A 15,672-nucleotide genomic window follows, 5' to 3' on the forward strand; every position below is an offset into this window, starting at 1 on the left:
CACTCCGGGCAAAGGGCCACCCGCTCCTACAGCTAAGGATAAGATGGAGACGCTACGCGAGCCAGCTCAGCTCATATTAACCCAGCCATAGCCACCGCCCTCCTCAAGTAATCGACCAATCAGCGGCCATGATCCTAGATTGACAGCAACCTTACTAATCAACACAGAGCTCGGACATCACATGACTAGAGACTGACAAGAAAATAGCCCTGTAAGCTCGCCTGTCCCGCCCCCACATCTTAGGCGGGTACTTCCCACTTCTTCAAAAAGATACCGGATGGGCAGGGCGATGGGCAGGTCTTGTAGCCAATCCCGGTATGTCCAAGGTACCGCCTGCAGCAGCCGTTTCCGCTTGTCAGATGGTGGTTTCCGGGTAGATCTCGTGTCTCTTGACAAGAAAGATGGCGGCCTCCAGGCGCGCGGGTGGCTCGTGCGATGCCGGGGCGGGGGCCGGAGCCGGAGCCGGAGCCGAGCCGCCCGGCAGCGGGGAGAGGAAGGAGCCGGCGCGCCCCGGCGACCTGCGCAGCGTCCTGGTCACCAGCGTCCTCAGCCTGGAGCCCCTGGACCTGGATCTGTTCAGGTGCCGGGCCCGGGCCGCGCCGCTGGGCCCCCCTGCGCCCCGGCCCGGCCCTCGGGGAAGGCGTCCGGCAGCGCCACCCCCCGGCCCCGCGCTGCGCCTCGCGGCGGAGGCGACCGCCTGGCTCTCACCCACTGCCCCGCCCGGCCTCGCCCTCCTGGAGCCGCGCCGCGCCGCGCGCTGGCACGTAGCTGGTTAGCGAGGGGCCGGGTCCCGTCCCGCCCGCGGGGCACCGGCACGAGCAGAGCAAAGCGCAGGTCGGCGACCGCGGAACAGCCCAGCCCGCGAGGAGCGCCGCGGCCTCACCTTTCTCTTGTTCCTGCTCCCTCTCCCTGCAGAGGGAGGCACTACTGGGTCCCTGTCACACGGAGGCTCTTCGGAGGGCAGATAGTGGGGCAGGCTTTGGTGGCAGCTGCTCAGGCTGTGAGCGAGGACGTCCATGTCCACTCCCTGCACTGCTACTTTGTGCGCGCAGGTAAACCTGACCTCAGGGAAGCCAAACCACCCTCCCGCTGGGGGTTGGTGCTGGTCCCAAGTGCACAGCGCGTTTTTTCAATGCTGACTTCCCTGTTATAGCAGAAGTAGTGACAATAGGTAGTGCAGTAGATAGCTAGCCAGAAACAGGACACTTCTCCTGGGGGGCAGCAGGGGGTGAGAGACCTTATCACCACATAACATGGTAGTCAGCTCATTGCGTGCTGGACTGGGACGTGCTCAGCTACACTAGTGACCATGCTGTATAAAAACAGATAGAGAATAGAAGGTTGGCTGGTAAATCTTCCAAGGATGCTCCAGCTGAACACTTCACCTGGAGTCTCTGGAGTGTGGTGGGGAGGATGTTGAAGTTAAGAGCTGGTGGATATCCATGGGTGTTCCCGTCAGGGTGCAGAGTCCAGCTGCTGCTGAGGTACATGGAGGGAGCGTCCCTCCAGAGTAAGCTGAGGTGTGAGGCATGCCACTTGGCACCCATGTGGCTGTGGGGCCCTTTACTGGATGGAGGACCAGCACCTCCCTGTGCTGGGTTTGGGATTTCACATTCCCTGCCTTGTTTTACACTGCTGTAAAATGGGTAAAGCGACTGAGTTCAGAGGTAGTAGGAATTGGTGCATTGGTCTGTATACTTGTCACCCAGGACAGCCAGTTCCCTCCAGGGACCGCGAGCCTAAAGCAGAGTCCTCTAAAGTAGAGAGTCCTCATAGATATGCCTTAGTAAACTGTTCCTCTCTGTGGGATCCGTGAGTAGGAAACTCACCTGAAGCCATGTCTGTCTGGTAACTTCCAAAGCAGCTCTGGCTTTGAGCCGTGATCTTAATGCAGATGTTGGGGGCCACGCATAGGGTCCCTCTCAACATCAGCCAGTAGCATTAAGGTGCTTGGTGCTGAGCTTGGGTAGCCAGCAGTGAGATGCTGCTTCACGTGGCCTTTCCCTCTTCCAGGGGACCCCACGGTGCCGGTCCTATACCAGGTGGAGCGCACACGCACAGGGAAGAGCTTCTCTGTGCGTTCAGTGAAGGCCATTCAGCATGGGAAACCAATCCTCATCTGCCAGGCCTCCTTCCAGCAGACCCAGGAGAGCCCTGTGCAGCACCAGTTCACCATGCCCACTGTGCCACCTCCAGAGGAGCTGCTGACACATGAGGAAGTAATTCAGAAATACCTGCAGTGAGTGAATGGAGAGGAAGCAGAACAGCAGTTTCTGTCCTCATTTGTGTGTGCGCTGGGGAGGTCACTGGGGCGAGGCAGGGCACCTCTCTTAGCCTGTTAAGGAGACTCAGCCCAAAGGGAGGAAACCCACCTTGAGTAAATAATGCAACATCAGCAGAGGAGAGCAACAGTGTGATTCTGGCAACAGGCAGCTCCCTGAGAGTTCTGCCAAAGCAGCTCCACTGGTGCTGTGAGTTGACCCGACGTGGGGATTCCCCACCAAAGCAGCCTTCCTAGGGCTGGCCTTGTAGCCCTGACATCACTCCAGCAGCCCTTGCTGGGAACCCAGCACTACTGTCATGGTGTTTGTTTTCTAAAGGGATCCCAGCTTGGCAGAGAAATATAAGCTGGGACTCAACAAGATTCTGGCCCAGGAGGTACCTATTGAGATCAAGCCTGTGAACCTGCCCAAGATACTCTGCCAGCGTACTCAGGAGCCCAAGCAGATGTTCTGGGTGCGGGCACAAGGTTACATAGGTGAGTCCTGTGCCATGGCCAGGGTAACTGCTTCCAGTGTGTGCTGTTGGGGGATGCCTGAGGTCCTCTGGCCACACCCCCAAGTTGAAGGGCTGCCCTGTACAGGGAAGCCTGGTGCAAAGGAACAGGCTGTGGTGCTCTGATACAGTCACATTCACACCTTAGCCTGTGATGGAGTGTGGGTGCAAATGGGTACACAGCTCCACTGCCTGCCTCCCTCCCTCCCCACAGCAGGCTAAGAATTCAGGCTGCAGCAGGGACTCCCCTTTTGCAGATCTTTGCTCATTCAGCGTTCTGCTCAGTGGCCAGGTGGAGTGCAGCTTGGGAGGTGACCTGCCCCACAACCTCCTGGCAGGAGCTGAGCCCTCAGCAGTACCACAGACAGGTCCCCAAGCACCCCTCTGTGAGGCTGGAGCATGCACAATAGGGCTTGGCTCAGATGCTGCACCTCTGAACTCTAAGCCAGGGGGTCTGGTTGCTTGCAGGGGAGTGCGATATGAAGCTGCACTGCTGCGTGGCAGCCTACATCTCTGACTACGCCTTCCTGGGTACAGCCCTGCTCCCGCATAGGCAGCATCCTGTCAAGTTCATGGTGTCCCTTGACCACTCCATGTGGTTCCATGCTCCCTTCCGAGCTGACCACTGGATGCTGTATGAGTGCGAGAGCCCCTGGGCCGGTAAGTCCTCCCTCTGCTGCAGGTGCTGGGGAGCTGCTGGCCACAGGTAACAGGTACTTTCTCTCTCCTGTACAGGCGGGTGCCGAGGGCTGGTGCAGGGGCGGCTGTGGCGCAGGGATGGAGTCCTGGCTGTTACGTGTGCCCAGGAAGGAGCCATCAGAGTGAAGCAGTGCCTATCTGAGAGCAAACTGTAGCTGGGTAAGTCAGCAGCAGCTGCATCCCCAGCCTGTTCAGGAGACAGGTGCAGGCTGGGCTGCTGGCACTGCAGGGTCCCTGTGCGGAGACAGGCAGGACCAGGATCAGAGTGGAGAGAAGCCTCAAGCCAGCGAGAGCCCATTGTTCCTGGGTGCCCCAGCAGAGCCTGTGACCACTGGGGACTGCGCTGGAGGGACGACACAATCACACACAAGCTGCAGGAATGTGAGCTTTATTGACTGTTAGTTACAGAGTATCTAGGCCTCAGTCTCTCCCCACCCTCCCAATAAAGCCACCATGGCCTATTGAGAATCCTTCTCTGCTCTGCTCCAGGCCCTGCTGTACCAGCACCATGGGACAGCTGTGACTTCTTCAGAAAGGAGCCTGTCCCCGTTGAGACTGGGGGAGGGGCGAAGCCCCTGCAGGGAATCGCAGGAGAACCCAGGGGCGGGAGCTCGGGCTGCAGGGTCGCTGGCTGTGCCAGGGAACAAAGCTGTGGCAGAGCCCTTACAACTTCTTTCCCGGTTTTGCCCAATCCCTCCCACCCTAGTGGCTTGGGTGCAGCCCACGTAGGCCCAGCTTGGAGAGGTCGTGGGGAAACATGAGCCACTCCAGTAGTAGTGTGGCATGATGCGGCCTGGGGGTGGGAGGCATGAGATGGACTCACTGTTGCTGTGTTAGCCAAAGCACAAACAGGTGTGGGGTCTGTCTTCCCAGCCCCTGGAGTTGCTCCTGAGAGGCTGGAGAGCAGTCACCTTATAAGGGGCTGGGGAGAGTCTATGCTGAGCACAGTTGGGGGAGAAAGGGGGTGTCACTGCCCCTTTGCCTACCAAGTGCCCCAGACTGCCTGGAGTCAGCAACCCCCTTTAGTTCAGTGTCAGCGTGGCCTCGCTCCAGTCCCATCTAGTCCTGGCCGCTTCCTCTCCTAATGGGCCTGTGTGCACAGCACTGGGAAATCTGCTAGTTGAGGTGCTTTGAGCAGCACATTTCCAGTACAGAGACCAGTTCCCAAGAGAGGCAGGGACCAGGCCCTCTCCAAACACCTACCATGCCAGCCCAGGCCCTGCCTTTGTGCCAGACTTCCCTCCTCCCTGCTGCTATTACAGACAGCTCAGCCACTGCACGCGTATTCCAACTGGCAGCTCCTTACTGCCATGCTAGGCCTGGCCCCAAGACACGCCTCCTACCACTACTGCTGCTCTTCCAGGGCCCACGTGCAACACAATCTCCTTCCTCCAGAGAAGCTGCTCAGTCCCTGCATGGCCCCAGAGCTGGGGGTGCAGGCACTCAGTCCAAAGTCTCCTTGATCAAGAATTCCTTCAGAGTAGGCTGCTGCTGCAGAGCAACCCCATTTCCCTGCAGCCCCTGCAGCCTGGCCTCCGACTGGCGCTTGTCTTTCCCCACCTTCCAGGAGAGGTGGATATGGGCCTGAAGGAAGGGCTCCAGCAAGGGGTGGGTGTCTTGGGCCCCCAGGAGTTGCAGGGCCTGCTCACAGTAGCAATGAGCTGTGCTCAGCTCATCTAGCTCCTGGTGGCAAACCACCAGGCCAGCCAGCGTGAGGAGGAAGTGGCCTGAGTTGCAGACATCCAGCTTCTCCTGCAGCCGGTAGGCGTTGCTCCAGGTGGCCAGGGCCTCCTGGTACATGCCAGTGCAGGTGAGGCGCTGTGCTGCCTGCAGGTCACGCAGGAAGAAGAACTCCAGGAAGTCGGAGGAGCTGCGGATGTTGGGGATGGAGTAGAGGTGGGACAGGAGCTGCTCAAAGGCCCGGCTGCGCTTGGCAATGGTCTCTGCTGTGAAGTTCCTGCGTAGCCTCTTCCTGGGGAAGGAGACGCCTGCCATGTCGCACCCAAACTGGTGGCGCAGGCGCCGGTGCAGTCTCTCGAAGTCTGAGTAGCGCCGGGTGAGGGCAGCAGGGGCCTTGTCAAACTGCCCGGAGCAGATCAGGTAGATGGTGTAGAGCTGTGGGAAGAGCAGAGGCGCAAGGGAGCCACAGCTGGGGTGCCTGGGCTGTCCTGGGTCTGCCTGCCCCCGGGGCTCAGCGGGGGAGGGGCATGCTGGGGACAGCAGCGCAACAATCACACCCGGGCACGTGCAGGGGCAGGGGACAGTGCAGCGACCCTTGAGGGGACTTCCCTGGGGCAGAGCAGCCCGGAGAACACCAAGCACCCGGCAGCAATAGTTACCTGAGGCTCGTCTGAGCCGCCGACACCATCAGTGCAGCACACAGAGACAGAGACAGGAGTCAGCTCCAGCCCCCCATGCCTGCCCTCGCTCTGCCCCGTGGGCCCTGCACAGCTTGTGTGCTGGGCTGGGAGGAGCAAGGGCCCCCCGGCCCCTGCTGCCGCTGCAGCGAGACTCACCACGTATTTGGAGGAGCGCTCGCTGACGACGCTGGCACTGGTCACCTCGAAGAGCAGCCTCTGGGGAATGAGGCTCTTGCGCGATCTTCTCCAGAGGTCCTGCAGCTGGCGGGTCAGCAGGTTACTGCCCTGGCACTCAGCCGGAGAGGGGCTCAGAGCTGCACCGGAGACAAGCCAGGCAGTCAGCTGCAGGCTGCTTATGGGAGCGGGGAGCTCCCCGCCAGTGGTGTGGGCAGCGCAGGCTTGGCTGTGGGGCACAGTCCCGTGCCAGCCCTTGGCACCTGCCCTCCTTCCAGCCCCATCAGGTGGGTGACATGGCCCCTTCTCCCATGTGCCCTCGCCAGCGCTCCCTCCAGCCCAGCTGGCACTGTCTCCTTGGTTCCCTGCCTCGCCTCAGGCCTGGTCCCCTCGCTGGGGCTGAAAGCTCCTCGCAGCTGTCTATGTACAGCACCGAGCACGCAGGGCTGGGCCTCGGCTGCAAGAGCCCCACCACCTCCTGCCCAGCTCAGCACACCCCACCCCGGGCCCTGCACCTGCCTCCGGGCTCACCCCCACCCCCCGGCTCCTGGCCAGCGGCCTCCTCCTCGCTCTGCGCCGCCACCGCCTCCTCGCTGCTGGAGAAGCTCAGGGTGCCGCTGAGCCGCGTGGCCAGGCCCTCGGGGTCATCCTCCAGCTCGGAGCGCTCCGGGAAGTCCTCGGCCTCGGCGCCGCCGGCGGCCGGCTCCGCGGGGGCCAGGGCGTGCCGCAGGCGGTGCAGCAGGCGGGAGGCCATGGGCTCGCTCGGCGGGGCGGCCGGGCCGGGGCGCTGCGTGGGAGAAGGCGCTTGCACCGGGGTGGGGCGGGGGCGCTGCGCTCCGCCCCGCCGGGAAATGAGCCCCAGCCCCGGAGCCGCGATCCAGGCTGCGATGGCCGCTCAGCCGCGGCTCCTCCTGGGATCCTCCCTGCCGCGGCTCCGGCTCCGCCCCCGCCCGGGAGCCGTATCGGCCGTCCCGGGGCGCCGGCTGCCCAGTCCGGATTTAAGCCCGCGCCGCGGCCCCCGGCCAATCCGGGTCCATCCCGCTCCCCACGGGAAGTCCTGCCTCCGCCCGGCGAATCCGGAGTCAGGCCGGGGCGCCCCGGCTGTGCCCACTCGGGACCGTGGGGCCCCACCCGCCCGCGCAGGTCTGCCTCTGCGCAAGGGTGGGGTCAGCCAACAGCTGCGCTGTGGGAGCCCCCCACGCGTGAGGCGCCCTGCTCCTGCTGGGGGACACGCCTGGGTCGGTAGGAACAGCCGGCAGAGCCAGGCCCATGCCCGGGGACCGGGGTAGAGACAGGTTCACACCCCTACTCTCGGGGCCCACAGGCTTTCAGGAGCCCCTGTGTCCTGTCCCTGTCGTGGGGGGCCAGGGGAGGGCGTGACTGGCTTTCCCCAGGGCTCTGCAGCTCTCCAAACCGGGAAGCAGCCACCGCCTGGGCACTCATCCCAGCTCCAGCCTGGACCCAGCTGCTTCCCAGCCTTATTTAGAGAGCTGCACCCACTCCCTCCTCACAGCTTTTCTTAGGAATGCCTATTAATACCAGAGGGCGCCCAGCCCAGCGCAGCTGCTCCCGTCAGTCGGGCTGGAGCTGGAGCTGGAGCTGGAGCTGGAGCCGGGGCTGCTGCACCCCAGGCTCCATCCCCTCTCCTGCCTGCTGGGCCCTGGCCTGGCCAAGCTGAGAAGCACCACTGGGTTGACAGGGCCCTGGGGCCCACTGGCCTCCTGCAAAGAGTCCAAGCCCTTCTCTGCCCTTAGCAGGGAGAGGCAATGGGGCAGGGCTGACTGCAGGCCCCAGAAGGCCGGTGAACACTCTCCCTCCAACTGCAACAGAACCAAGCAGCCCTGGGCTCCACTGCCCTGGTGGGGCTCGCGCCATTTCTGTGTCAGGCACTGGCCGATCTACAGCAGGGGCTCAGCAGGAGTCCAGGGGCAGCTCTGTGCCCACTCTCAGGAGCGATGGGGGCTGTGAGGCTGCGGTGGGGAGGGGCACCCTGCTGCCAGAGTAACAAGCATCACATGCCTGGGCACTGCCTGGGCCAGTTCCCAGCCATGCAGTGGCCTCTGAATCACTCCCCTGGCTAGCAGCCAGCAGGGCCCCTTTGTGCCACCTCTCCTCTCAGTCCTGGCTGCAAACATGGTATCAACTCCAGGGTCTGGCCTGGCTTGGCATGGGCAGTTTGGGCACCAGGGAGCTGCTGCTGGCTCTGGCCATTCCCCTAGGCCCCCAGGGTTGGAGGGGCTGGGTTCCTGGGTTAGCGCTCTGGTCACAAGCCCAGCACCCTTCCCTGGGCCCAGCAGAGGAAACCAGATCCCCATGTAAACAAGCGGCGCACCAAGCGGTGCCAGAGGAGCCCAACCCTCCATGCAGGATGAAGCTCTCCAGGCCAGGCTGCCAAACCGCCCACAGCCCTGCAAGGACTTCCTGGCCCGCCCAGCAAGCCAGTGCAGGGATGTGCCTGGGGAGCCGTGCGCTGGCGTGGTCTGCTTGCTTGTGCGGTGCCCTGCACAAAGGAGAAGGCAGAGGCTGGGAATGCAGTTCCCTGGGGAGTGGAGAAACTCTGAGCCTGAGTTGCCCTGGAGGCTGCACCCAGCTCCCAGGCCCAGCTGCGGTGTGGATGGGCAAGGCCAGACTCAAGCCTAGGCCCCTGCGGCCCCTGGAATCTTCCTCCCCCCAAGTGAACTGGACCCCGGCTGCTTCGCTGGCAGGTCCCAGGCACATCTGTGCAGGGTGCTGTCCCTGCGCTACACAGAGCCTTCAGGTGCAGCTAGTGCTCCAGCAGGATGGTGCCAGGCAGCTGTCACGCCCAGCCCTTCAGCTACCAGGCTGGGCTGGATAGGAGCTGAGCTGCGCCCACCCGCTCTGTCTCTGCGCCACTCCCAGGCCATGGGCTTGCAAAGCCAGGCTGGTCGTCTCCTTGCACTCCAGCTGGAGGCTTCCAGGGGGAGCTGGTCAGAGGATGTGGCAGCTTGAAGGAGCCAGGTGGGGAAAGGGCAGGTTACAGGGGCGCAGGGCAGGAGCAGGGGCCAAGGGGGTGCTGGAACTGGGACTGTCTGCAAAGTGGGTGTGGGGTGGGGCAGAATTAACCTCAGCTCCCCTTCTCCAGCTGTAGCCATAGGCCTTCCTAGAGTATGTGGGAAGAGAGGTAAACATGCCAATCCACGTATCCCGGCAGGGAGGGAAATCAGCCAGCCCTGGGACAGCAGCGCCTAGGACAGGAGACCCCCAGCCAGCTTCCCTCCCCCAGTCCATCCCCTCCCGCAGCCCTCTTCCCTCCCCTGGTCCATCCCCTCCCCCAGCCTGCCTCCTTCCCCTGGTCCATCCCCTCCCCCAGCCCGCTTCCCTCCCCTGGTCCATCCCCTCCCCCAGCCTGCCTCCTTCCCCCGGTCCATCCCCTCCCCCAGCCCGCTTCCCTCCCCCAGTCCATCCCCTCCCGCAGCCCTCTTCCCTCCCCTGGTCCATCCCCTCCCCCAGCCCGCCTCCCTCCCCTGGTCCATCCCCTCCCCCAGCCTGCCTCCCTCCCCTGGTCCATCCCCTCCCCCAGCCTGCCTCCCTCCCCTGGTCCATCCCCTCCCCCAGCCTGCCTCCTTCCCCCGGTCCATCCCCTCCCCCAGCCTGCCTCCTTCCCCTGGTCCATCCCCTCCACCAGCCCGCTTCCCTCCCCTGGTCCATCCCCTCCCCCAGCCTGCCTCCTTCCCCTGGTCCATCCCCTCCCCCAGCCTGCCTCCTTCCCTGGTCCATCCCCTCCCCCAGCCTGCCTCCTTCCCCTGGTCCATCCCCTCCACCAGCCTGCCTCCTTCCCCTGGTCCATCCCCTCCACCAGCCTGCCTCCTTCCCCCGGTCCATCCCCTCCCCCAGCCCGCTTCCCTTCCCTGGTCCATCCCCTCCCCCAGCCTGCCTCCTTCCCCCGGTCCATCCCCTCCCCCAGCCCGCTTCCCTTCCCTGGTCCATCCCCTCCCCCAGCCTGCCTCCTTCCCCTGGTCCATCCCCTCCCGCAGCCCGCTTCCCTTCCCTGGTCCATCCCCTCCACCAGCCCGCTTCCCTTCCCTGGTCCATCCCCTCCCCCAGCCTGCCTCCTTCCCCTGGTCCATCCCCTCCCCCAGCCTGCCTCCTTCCCCTGGTCCATCCCCTCCACCAGCCTGCCTCCTTCCCCCGGTCCATCCCCTCCACCAGCCTGCCTCCTTCCCCCGGTCCATCCCCTCCCCCAGCCCGCTTCCCTTCCCTGGTCCATCCCCTCCCCCAGCCTGCCTCCTTCCCCCGGTCCATCCCCTCCCCCAGCCCGCTTCCCTTCCCTGGTCCATCCCCTCCCCCAGCCTGCCTCCTTCCCCTGGTCCATCCCCTCCCGCAGCCCGCTTCCCTTCCCTGGTCCATCCCCTCCCCCAGCCTGCCTCCTTCCCCCAGTCCATCCCCTCCCCCAGCCTGCCTCCCTCCCCTGGTCCATCCCCTCCACCAGCCCGCTTCCCTTCCCTGGTCCATCCCCTCCCCCAGCCTGCCTCCTTCCCCTGGTCCATCCCCTCCCCCAGCCTGCCTCCTTCCCCTGGTCCATCCCCTCCCCCAGCCTGCCTCCTTCCCCTGGTCCATCCCTTCCACCAGCCTGCCTCCTTCCCCTGGTCCATCCCCTCCACCAGCCTGCCTCCTTCCCCTGGTCCATCCCCTCCACCAGCCTGCCTCCTTCCCCCGGTCCATCCCCTCCCCCAGCCCGCTTCCCTTCCCTGGTCCATCCCCTCCCCCAGCCTGCCTCCTTCCCCCGGTCCATCCCCTCCCCCAGCCCGCTTCCCTTCCCTGGTCCATCCCCTCCCCCAGCCTGCCTCCTTCCCATGGTCCATCCCCTCCCGCAGCCCGCTTCCCTTCCCTGGTCCATCCCCTCCACCAGCCTGCCTCCTTCCCCTGGTCCATCCCCTCCCCCAGCCTGCCTCCTTCCCCCATTCCATCCCCTCCCCCAGCCTGCCTCCCTCCCCTGGTCCATCCCCTCCACCAGCCCGCTTCCCTTCCCTGGTCCATCCCCTCCCCCAGCCTGCCTCCTTCCCCTGGTCCATCCCCTCCCCCAGCCTGCCTCCTTCCCCTGGTCCATCCCCTCCACCAGCCCGCTTCCCTCCCCTGGTCCATCCCCTCCACCAGCCCGCTTCCCTTCCCTGGTCCATCCCCTCCCCCAGCCTGCCTCCTTCCCCTGGTCCATCCCCTCCCCCAGCCCGCTTCCCTCCCCTGGTCCATCCCCTCCCCCAGCCTGCCTCCTTCCCCCGGTCCATCCCCTCCCCCAGCCCGCTTCCCTTCCCTGGTCCATCCCCTCCCCCAGCCCGCTTCCCTTCCCTGGTCCATCCCCTCCCCCAGCCTGCCTCCTTCCCCCGGTCCATCCCCTCCCCCAGCCCGCTTCCCTTCCCTGGTCCATCCCCTCCCCCAGCCTGCTTCCCTCCCCTGGTCCATCCCCTCCCCCAGCCTGCCTCCTTCCCCTGGTCCATCCCCTCCCCCAGCCTGCCTCCCTCCCCTTGTCCATCCCCTCCCCCAGTCCACCTTCTCCCCCAGCCAACCTCCTTCCCCCAGTCCATCTCTCCCCCCCCGCCTGTCTCCCTCTCCCAGGGCAGGTTGAGGGGTATGGATGCCAACCTCCCTGCCCAGCTGAAGGAAGTGGGTGGGAGGCCCCCCTCTGATGGGCTAGTCCTTGGCAGGCCAGCTCTGGCTTGACACCAACTGGCTCTAGCTGGGTCCCTTTTCCTCCTGGCCAGCCCATGGCAGGTGCTGAGCCGGTGCTGGGAGGGAGGGGCCATGTCTCCAGTGTCCTGCTCCCTGGAGGGGTTGAATTTCTTGCCTGACTCCCTGACCTGTTCTTAATCCCCTGCCTCGGCCAATGAAGCTTTTGCTAAATTAGGTAAAATGGCCCTGCTACCAATCAAGGGCTAATGGGAGGCCGCTGATAGGCTGCTGTGAGAGTAGCACCCGATGACATCCAATGGTGTGGGACTGGCAGGCAGCCAGCTGGTTGAGGACACTACAAATTGGGGGGCCGGGGCGGAGGGGAAACTCCTGGGGCTGTTTGTTGTGGGCTGCAGTGATTCTGGGCTGTGGGTGCAGCAGGGAGACCAGCCAGCATGGTAAGCCCCTGCGTGGGAGCAGCCCGGCATGGCCTGAGGCTAGGGCGCGCTCTGACGGGCAACCCGAGCTGGGCGGGACCATGGAGGGCATCTGTGCAAGGAGGAGGTGTGTCCCCAGGGTGGTGGGGGTCACCAGCACAGGCCTGTGCCCATTAGAGACTGGCACAGGGGCGAGGGGCCGGCCAGGGTTCCAGCAGGGCAGAGGTTAGGGCTCAGGAGGAGCTGCTGCCCCTGGAGCACGCACGCCAGTGCTAGCTCTGAGCGCAGGTTGGCTCTGGACTGGTGCGTTGGCCAGGTGAAGGGACTAAGGCTGGTGGTAGGAGCCTGAGGGGGATGGGGCCCCAGGCCCGAGGTCCTGTGCATGGGGCAGGAGAACAAGGCAACGACGTTGCAGTCTACCCTGACGTTCTCCCCTCGCCCCGAATGATGCTGACCCCGGGGAGTGGCATGGGGCAGGTCCTGAGAGTCAGGAAGGCTGAGAGAGGCAGGGGCAGGTGGCTGCTCCCAGCTCTGTTGGCAGAGGGAGCCCAGGAGAGCCCTGGCCTCGCAGCAGCCCCAGTCGTTGGGTGGGGGCTGGAGACTGCGTTTGGACTCCGAGGCAGCGGCGCTCTGGCTGGGATTCAGGAGCAGCGCTGAGCCCAGGGCTGGGCAGTAAGCTGAGCTGCGATCACAAGACACCCATCTGCAGGCTCCCGCCAGCTGCCTGGGCCTGGCCCTCAAGGAGTAACTCAATCCGATTCCCAACAGCTGCAGGGCCCGGGCCTGGCATCCCGCTGCTCCCCTAAAAGGAGCCGAGTCTCTGCTAAGAATAGCTGGGAACAAGCAGCACCCCCATCCCGCACAGGTGTCATGGGCCCAGCCCAGCCTGAGCTGCTGCTGAGCCCCCTGGAGAACTGGGTGCACCGGGCAATGGCCAGCCCCAGGTGGCTGCCCCTAACTGCAGTGACCCACAGAGGGAGAGGAGTTGGGGTGGGGAGAACATGTGCACCAGCAAGGCAGAGGATTGTGGGAAGTGGGGTTGTAGTGGGGGCTGAGCCTGACGGCAGGTGGGTCAAGGCAGGCAAGTGCCCAGTTTTCTGCAGCAGCTACTGGCCATGATGGGCAGTTCACACACCCCCTCCCAGCCCCCCCCGCAGCCCCCAAGATCTGAGGGCAGGTGCACAGCTATGGTGTGTGGGAGCCCAGGCGGAGCCTCCCTGCAGGGTTGGCCATGGACCTCCCAGGCCAGTGCCCCATGGTCTTTGCACTGGTGAAGTGCCTGTGGTTCGTGTAAATCACACGTAACACGCTCACGTTGGCCTTGCCCTGGCACACGCCTCACCACGGGATGCCACTGGATATGGTGGGCAGGGACTGGGTGGCAGATGCTTTGTGGCAGGGCGCCGGACGTGCAGCTGCGCTCACTTTCAGGGCTCTGTGCTCAGGCTCCGGGGCTGTACTGGGTGCGAGGGGTGGCCATGCTCAGCTGTGGGGCTGCGTGCCCCCCCCCCCGCCCACGTGGCCTGCACCCTGGTTCAGAGAGGGGCTGGGCCTGAAGTGGAGAGCCTTGGCAGCACAGGGCCTGGTCCGGGGCTGGGCTGAGCCGCTCGGTTGGTTGCCTTGCAGACGACAGACCAGCAGGCAGAGGCGCGGTCCTTCCTCAGCGAGGAAATGATTGCGGGTGAGTGGAACGGAGCCTGTCTGGCTCAGGGCAGGGAGTGGCCGCGCCCCCCGCAAGAGGGACAGGACAAGGCTGCTGGCCCAAGGGGGTTCCCTGGGACTGGCTTCCTCCTGGGAAGGGGGGGAAGGCTGCAGAGCTGGCCCACGTGCCCCAGTGCCAAGCCTGGGAGGGCAGTGGCCTGTTTGCTGCCTCGGCTGTGCTTGAACCCCAGCAGCGCTGGGCATGCCCATGGGCACCGGGCAGAGCTGAGGCTACGGGTGGGAGGGAAATGCAGGGGACCCCCAGGCGGCCCTGAGACAGCGCCCCCTGACACGGTCTGTCCCACAGAGTTCAAGGCTGCATTTGACATGTTTGACGCGGATGGTGGTGGGGACATCAGCACCAAGGAGCTGGGCACCGTAATGCGCATGCTGGGGCAGAGCCCCACCAAGGAGGAGCTGGATGCCATCATTGAGGAGGTGGACGAGGATGGTAAGCAGGCTCTGTGGGGGGAGGGGGGGTGGCACTGGCTTTGGCCTTCCTGAGCTCAGGGCTGGCTTCTTCCCCCAGGCAGTGGCACCATCGACTTCGAGGAGTTTCTGGTCATGATGGTGCGCCAGATGAAAGAGGACGCCAAGGGCAAGTCGGAAGAGGAGCTGGCCGAGTGCTTCCGCATCTTTGACAAGTGAGTGGGCACGGCTGGGGCAGAGACCAGTGGGGGGGCATCACCGGCCAACTCTTCTGAGTCTCACTGCCCCCAGGCTGCAGGGAGGTCCCTGGCCACCTGTGGTCACAGGCACCGGCCTCCATCTCAGCCCAGGGCTGCCCATCTCTGCCCCTGCCAGTGGCAGCTGGGTGTGCCAAGTGCCAGTGGAGCTGGCAGCCAGGTTCCTGTGCTGGTGGCTGCAGCTGCTGGGGCGCTGTGGGCCCTGCTCCCTGCTTGCCGGCCAGCCCTGCTCAGCCTCAGGCCCTCCCCACAGGAACGCGGATGGTTACATCGATGCTGAGGAGCTGAGCGAGATCTTCCGATCCTCGGGGGAGAACGTGACCGAAGAGGAGATCGAGGAGCTCATGAAGGACGGGGACAAGAACAATGATGGCCGCATCGACTTTGATGGTGAGGCCCAGGGCTCCCTCGCCCAACCTTTCTGGGGCTGCAGGGCAGCTTTTGTGCCTCCGCCCCTTGGCTGGCCACTCTCTCCTGTTCCTGCCACATCTGGAGCCCACCAGGGCCTGTGCTGAGCTTGCCAAGGCCCAAAGGCTCTTCCCACCCTTCGTGCTGAGCTGTGGGGTCTGCCCCCGGCCCAGCAGGGCCCAGCTGGGTGCTGGAACCAGGGTACCTGCTAGCCCAGCTGGCGTGGGTGTCTGTGAGCCCTTCCTTCCCCCAGCACTGACCAGGTGTCCACCTGCTTGTGCCTGCAGAGTTCCTGAAGATGATGGAAGGTGTGCAGTAAAGGACGGACATTCCCACGAGCCAGGCCCGCTCCCAGCACTGCTCCATCATCGCCCGACCCGCCCGCGCTGGGAGCAGCTTCTGGCTGGAGCGCCTGGTCTCCCCGCTGCGGCACGCTCGCTCTGTGCAGCTCCACTGCTCCCTGGGGCCGGCTGCTTGTGGCCGTGCCCTGGGGCCAGGGGGCTCTGGACTGTCCTGATGGGGCTGGAACGAGCCTCTCCCCCGGCTGTAAAACGCTGTGTATAGTTACTGAAGCCTCATTAAAGAGCCAAAGGGCTGCACCTGTTGGCACCTGGACTCCAGATGGGTCTGTGAGGGGGGCGGGGAAGAGACCTGGGGGCCAGAGAACCCAGTGCAGGCACCAGGGAGGAGTCCGCTGCGAAGTGTGGGGGGAGGGGTGTCTTCCCTATGGGGACCACCCAGGCCTCCAGCCCCGTCACCGGCATGGGGCAGGGCCTGGGACAGTGTCACCCCACATGGCCAGTACAG

General features: G+C 64.6%; 3 protein-coding genes across 6 annotated transcripts; 2 read left to right on the forward strand and 1 right to left on the reverse strand.

Annotated features, from left to right (window-relative positions):
• The first annotated feature begins 274 nt into the window (after positions 1-274).
• Positions 275-3,703, forward strand: ACOT8 (acyl-CoA thioesterase 8). Of its 3 annotated transcripts, XM_075011424.1 has the most exons (6): positions 371-580; positions 916-1,052; positions 2,014-2,239; positions 2,601-2,758; positions 3,244-3,435; positions 3,511-3,703. In XM_075011424.1, exons 1-6 carry the CDS (start codon positions 402-404, stop codon positions 3,627-3,629), a joined length of 1,011 nt encoding a protein of 336 aa, XP_074867525.1. In that variant the 5' UTR covers positions 371-401; the 3' UTR covers positions 3,630-3,703. The 3 variants fall into 3 exon arrangements, with proteins under 3 accessions (XP_074867526.1, XP_074867527.1, XP_074867525.1); XM_075011425.1 differs by lacking the exon at positions 2,014-2,239 and having other exon boundaries at positions 275-580; XM_075011426.1 differs by lacking the exon at positions 3,244-3,435 and having other exon boundaries at positions 370-580.
• Positions 3,704-3,846: 143 nt separating this feature from the next.
• SNX21 (sorting nexin family member 21) lies at positions 3,847-7,423 on the reverse strand. 2 transcript variants are annotated; one of them, XM_075011422.1, is made up of 3 exons: positions 6,528-7,423; positions 5,991-6,148; positions 3,847-5,589 (listed from the first exon to the last, which is right to left on the reverse strand). In XM_075011422.1, exons 1-3 carry the CDS (start codon positions 6,760-6,762, stop codon positions 4,918-4,920), a joined length of 1,065 nt encoding a protein of 354 aa, XP_074867523.1. In that variant the 5' UTR covers positions 6,763-7,423; the 3' UTR covers positions 3,847-4,917. The 2 variants fall into 2 exon arrangements, with proteins under 2 accessions (XP_074867523.1, XP_074867524.1); XM_075011423.1 differs by having other exon boundaries at positions 6,540-7,419.
• A 4,574-nt stretch (positions 7,424-11,997) lies between these two features.
• TNNC2 (troponin C2, fast skeletal type) lies at positions 11,998-15,474 on the forward strand. Its single transcript, XM_075011427.1, has 6 exons — positions 11,998-12,091; positions 13,697-13,751; positions 14,079-14,222; positions 14,301-14,415; positions 14,711-14,847; positions 15,153-15,474. The coding sequence occupies exons 1-6, from the start codon at positions 12,089-12,091 to the stop codon at positions 15,182-15,184; spliced, it is 486 nt and encodes a 161-aa protein (XP_074867528.1). The 5' UTR covers positions 11,998-12,088; the 3' UTR covers positions 15,185-15,474.
• Positions 15,475-15,672: the final 198 nt, after the last annotated feature.

The sequence above is a fragment of the Carettochelys insculpta genome, chromosome 17 (genome assembly GCF_033958435.1).
Source record: "Carettochelys insculpta isolate YL-2023 chromosome 17, ASM3395843v1, whole genome shotgun sequence".
Lineage (NCBI taxonomy): Eukaryota > Metazoa > Chordata > Testudines > Carettochelyidae > Carettochelys > Carettochelys insculpta.

Coding starts and splice junctions, on each gene's coding strand:
- ACOT8 (XM_075011424.1), top strand. CDS start 402: ATGGCGGCCTCCAGGCGCGCGGGTGGCTCGTGCGATGCCGGGGCGGGG. Junction 1,053..2,013: donor CTGCTACTTTGTGCGCGCAG/GTAAACCTGACC, acceptor TCCCTCTTCCAG/GGGACCCCACGGTGCCGGTC. Junction 2,759..3,243: donor GCGGGCACAAGGTTACATAG/GTGAGTCCTGTG, acceptor GGTTGCTTGCAG/GGGAGTGCGATATGAAGCTG.
- SNX21 (XM_075011422.1), bottom strand. CDS start 6,762: ATGGCCTCCCGCCTGCTGCACCGCCTGCGGCACGCCCTGGCCCCCGCG. Junction 6,149..6,527: donor GGGTGGGGGTGAGCCCGGAG/GCAGGTGCAGGG, acceptor TCTCCGGTGCAG/CTCTGAGCCCCTCTCCGGCT. Junction 5,590..5,990: donor AGCGCTCCTCCAAATACGTG/GTGAGTCTCGCT, acceptor CTCTTCCCACAG/CTCTACACCATCTACCTGAT.
- TNNC2 (XM_075011427.1), top strand. Junction 13,752..14,078: donor CAGCGAGGAAATGATTGCGG/GTGAGTGGAACG, acceptor TCTGTCCCACAG/AGTTCAAGGCTGCATTTGAC. Junction 14,848..15,152: donor TGGCCGCATCGACTTTGATG/GTGAGGCCCAGG, acceptor TTGTGCCTGCAG/AGTTCCTGAAGATGATGGAA.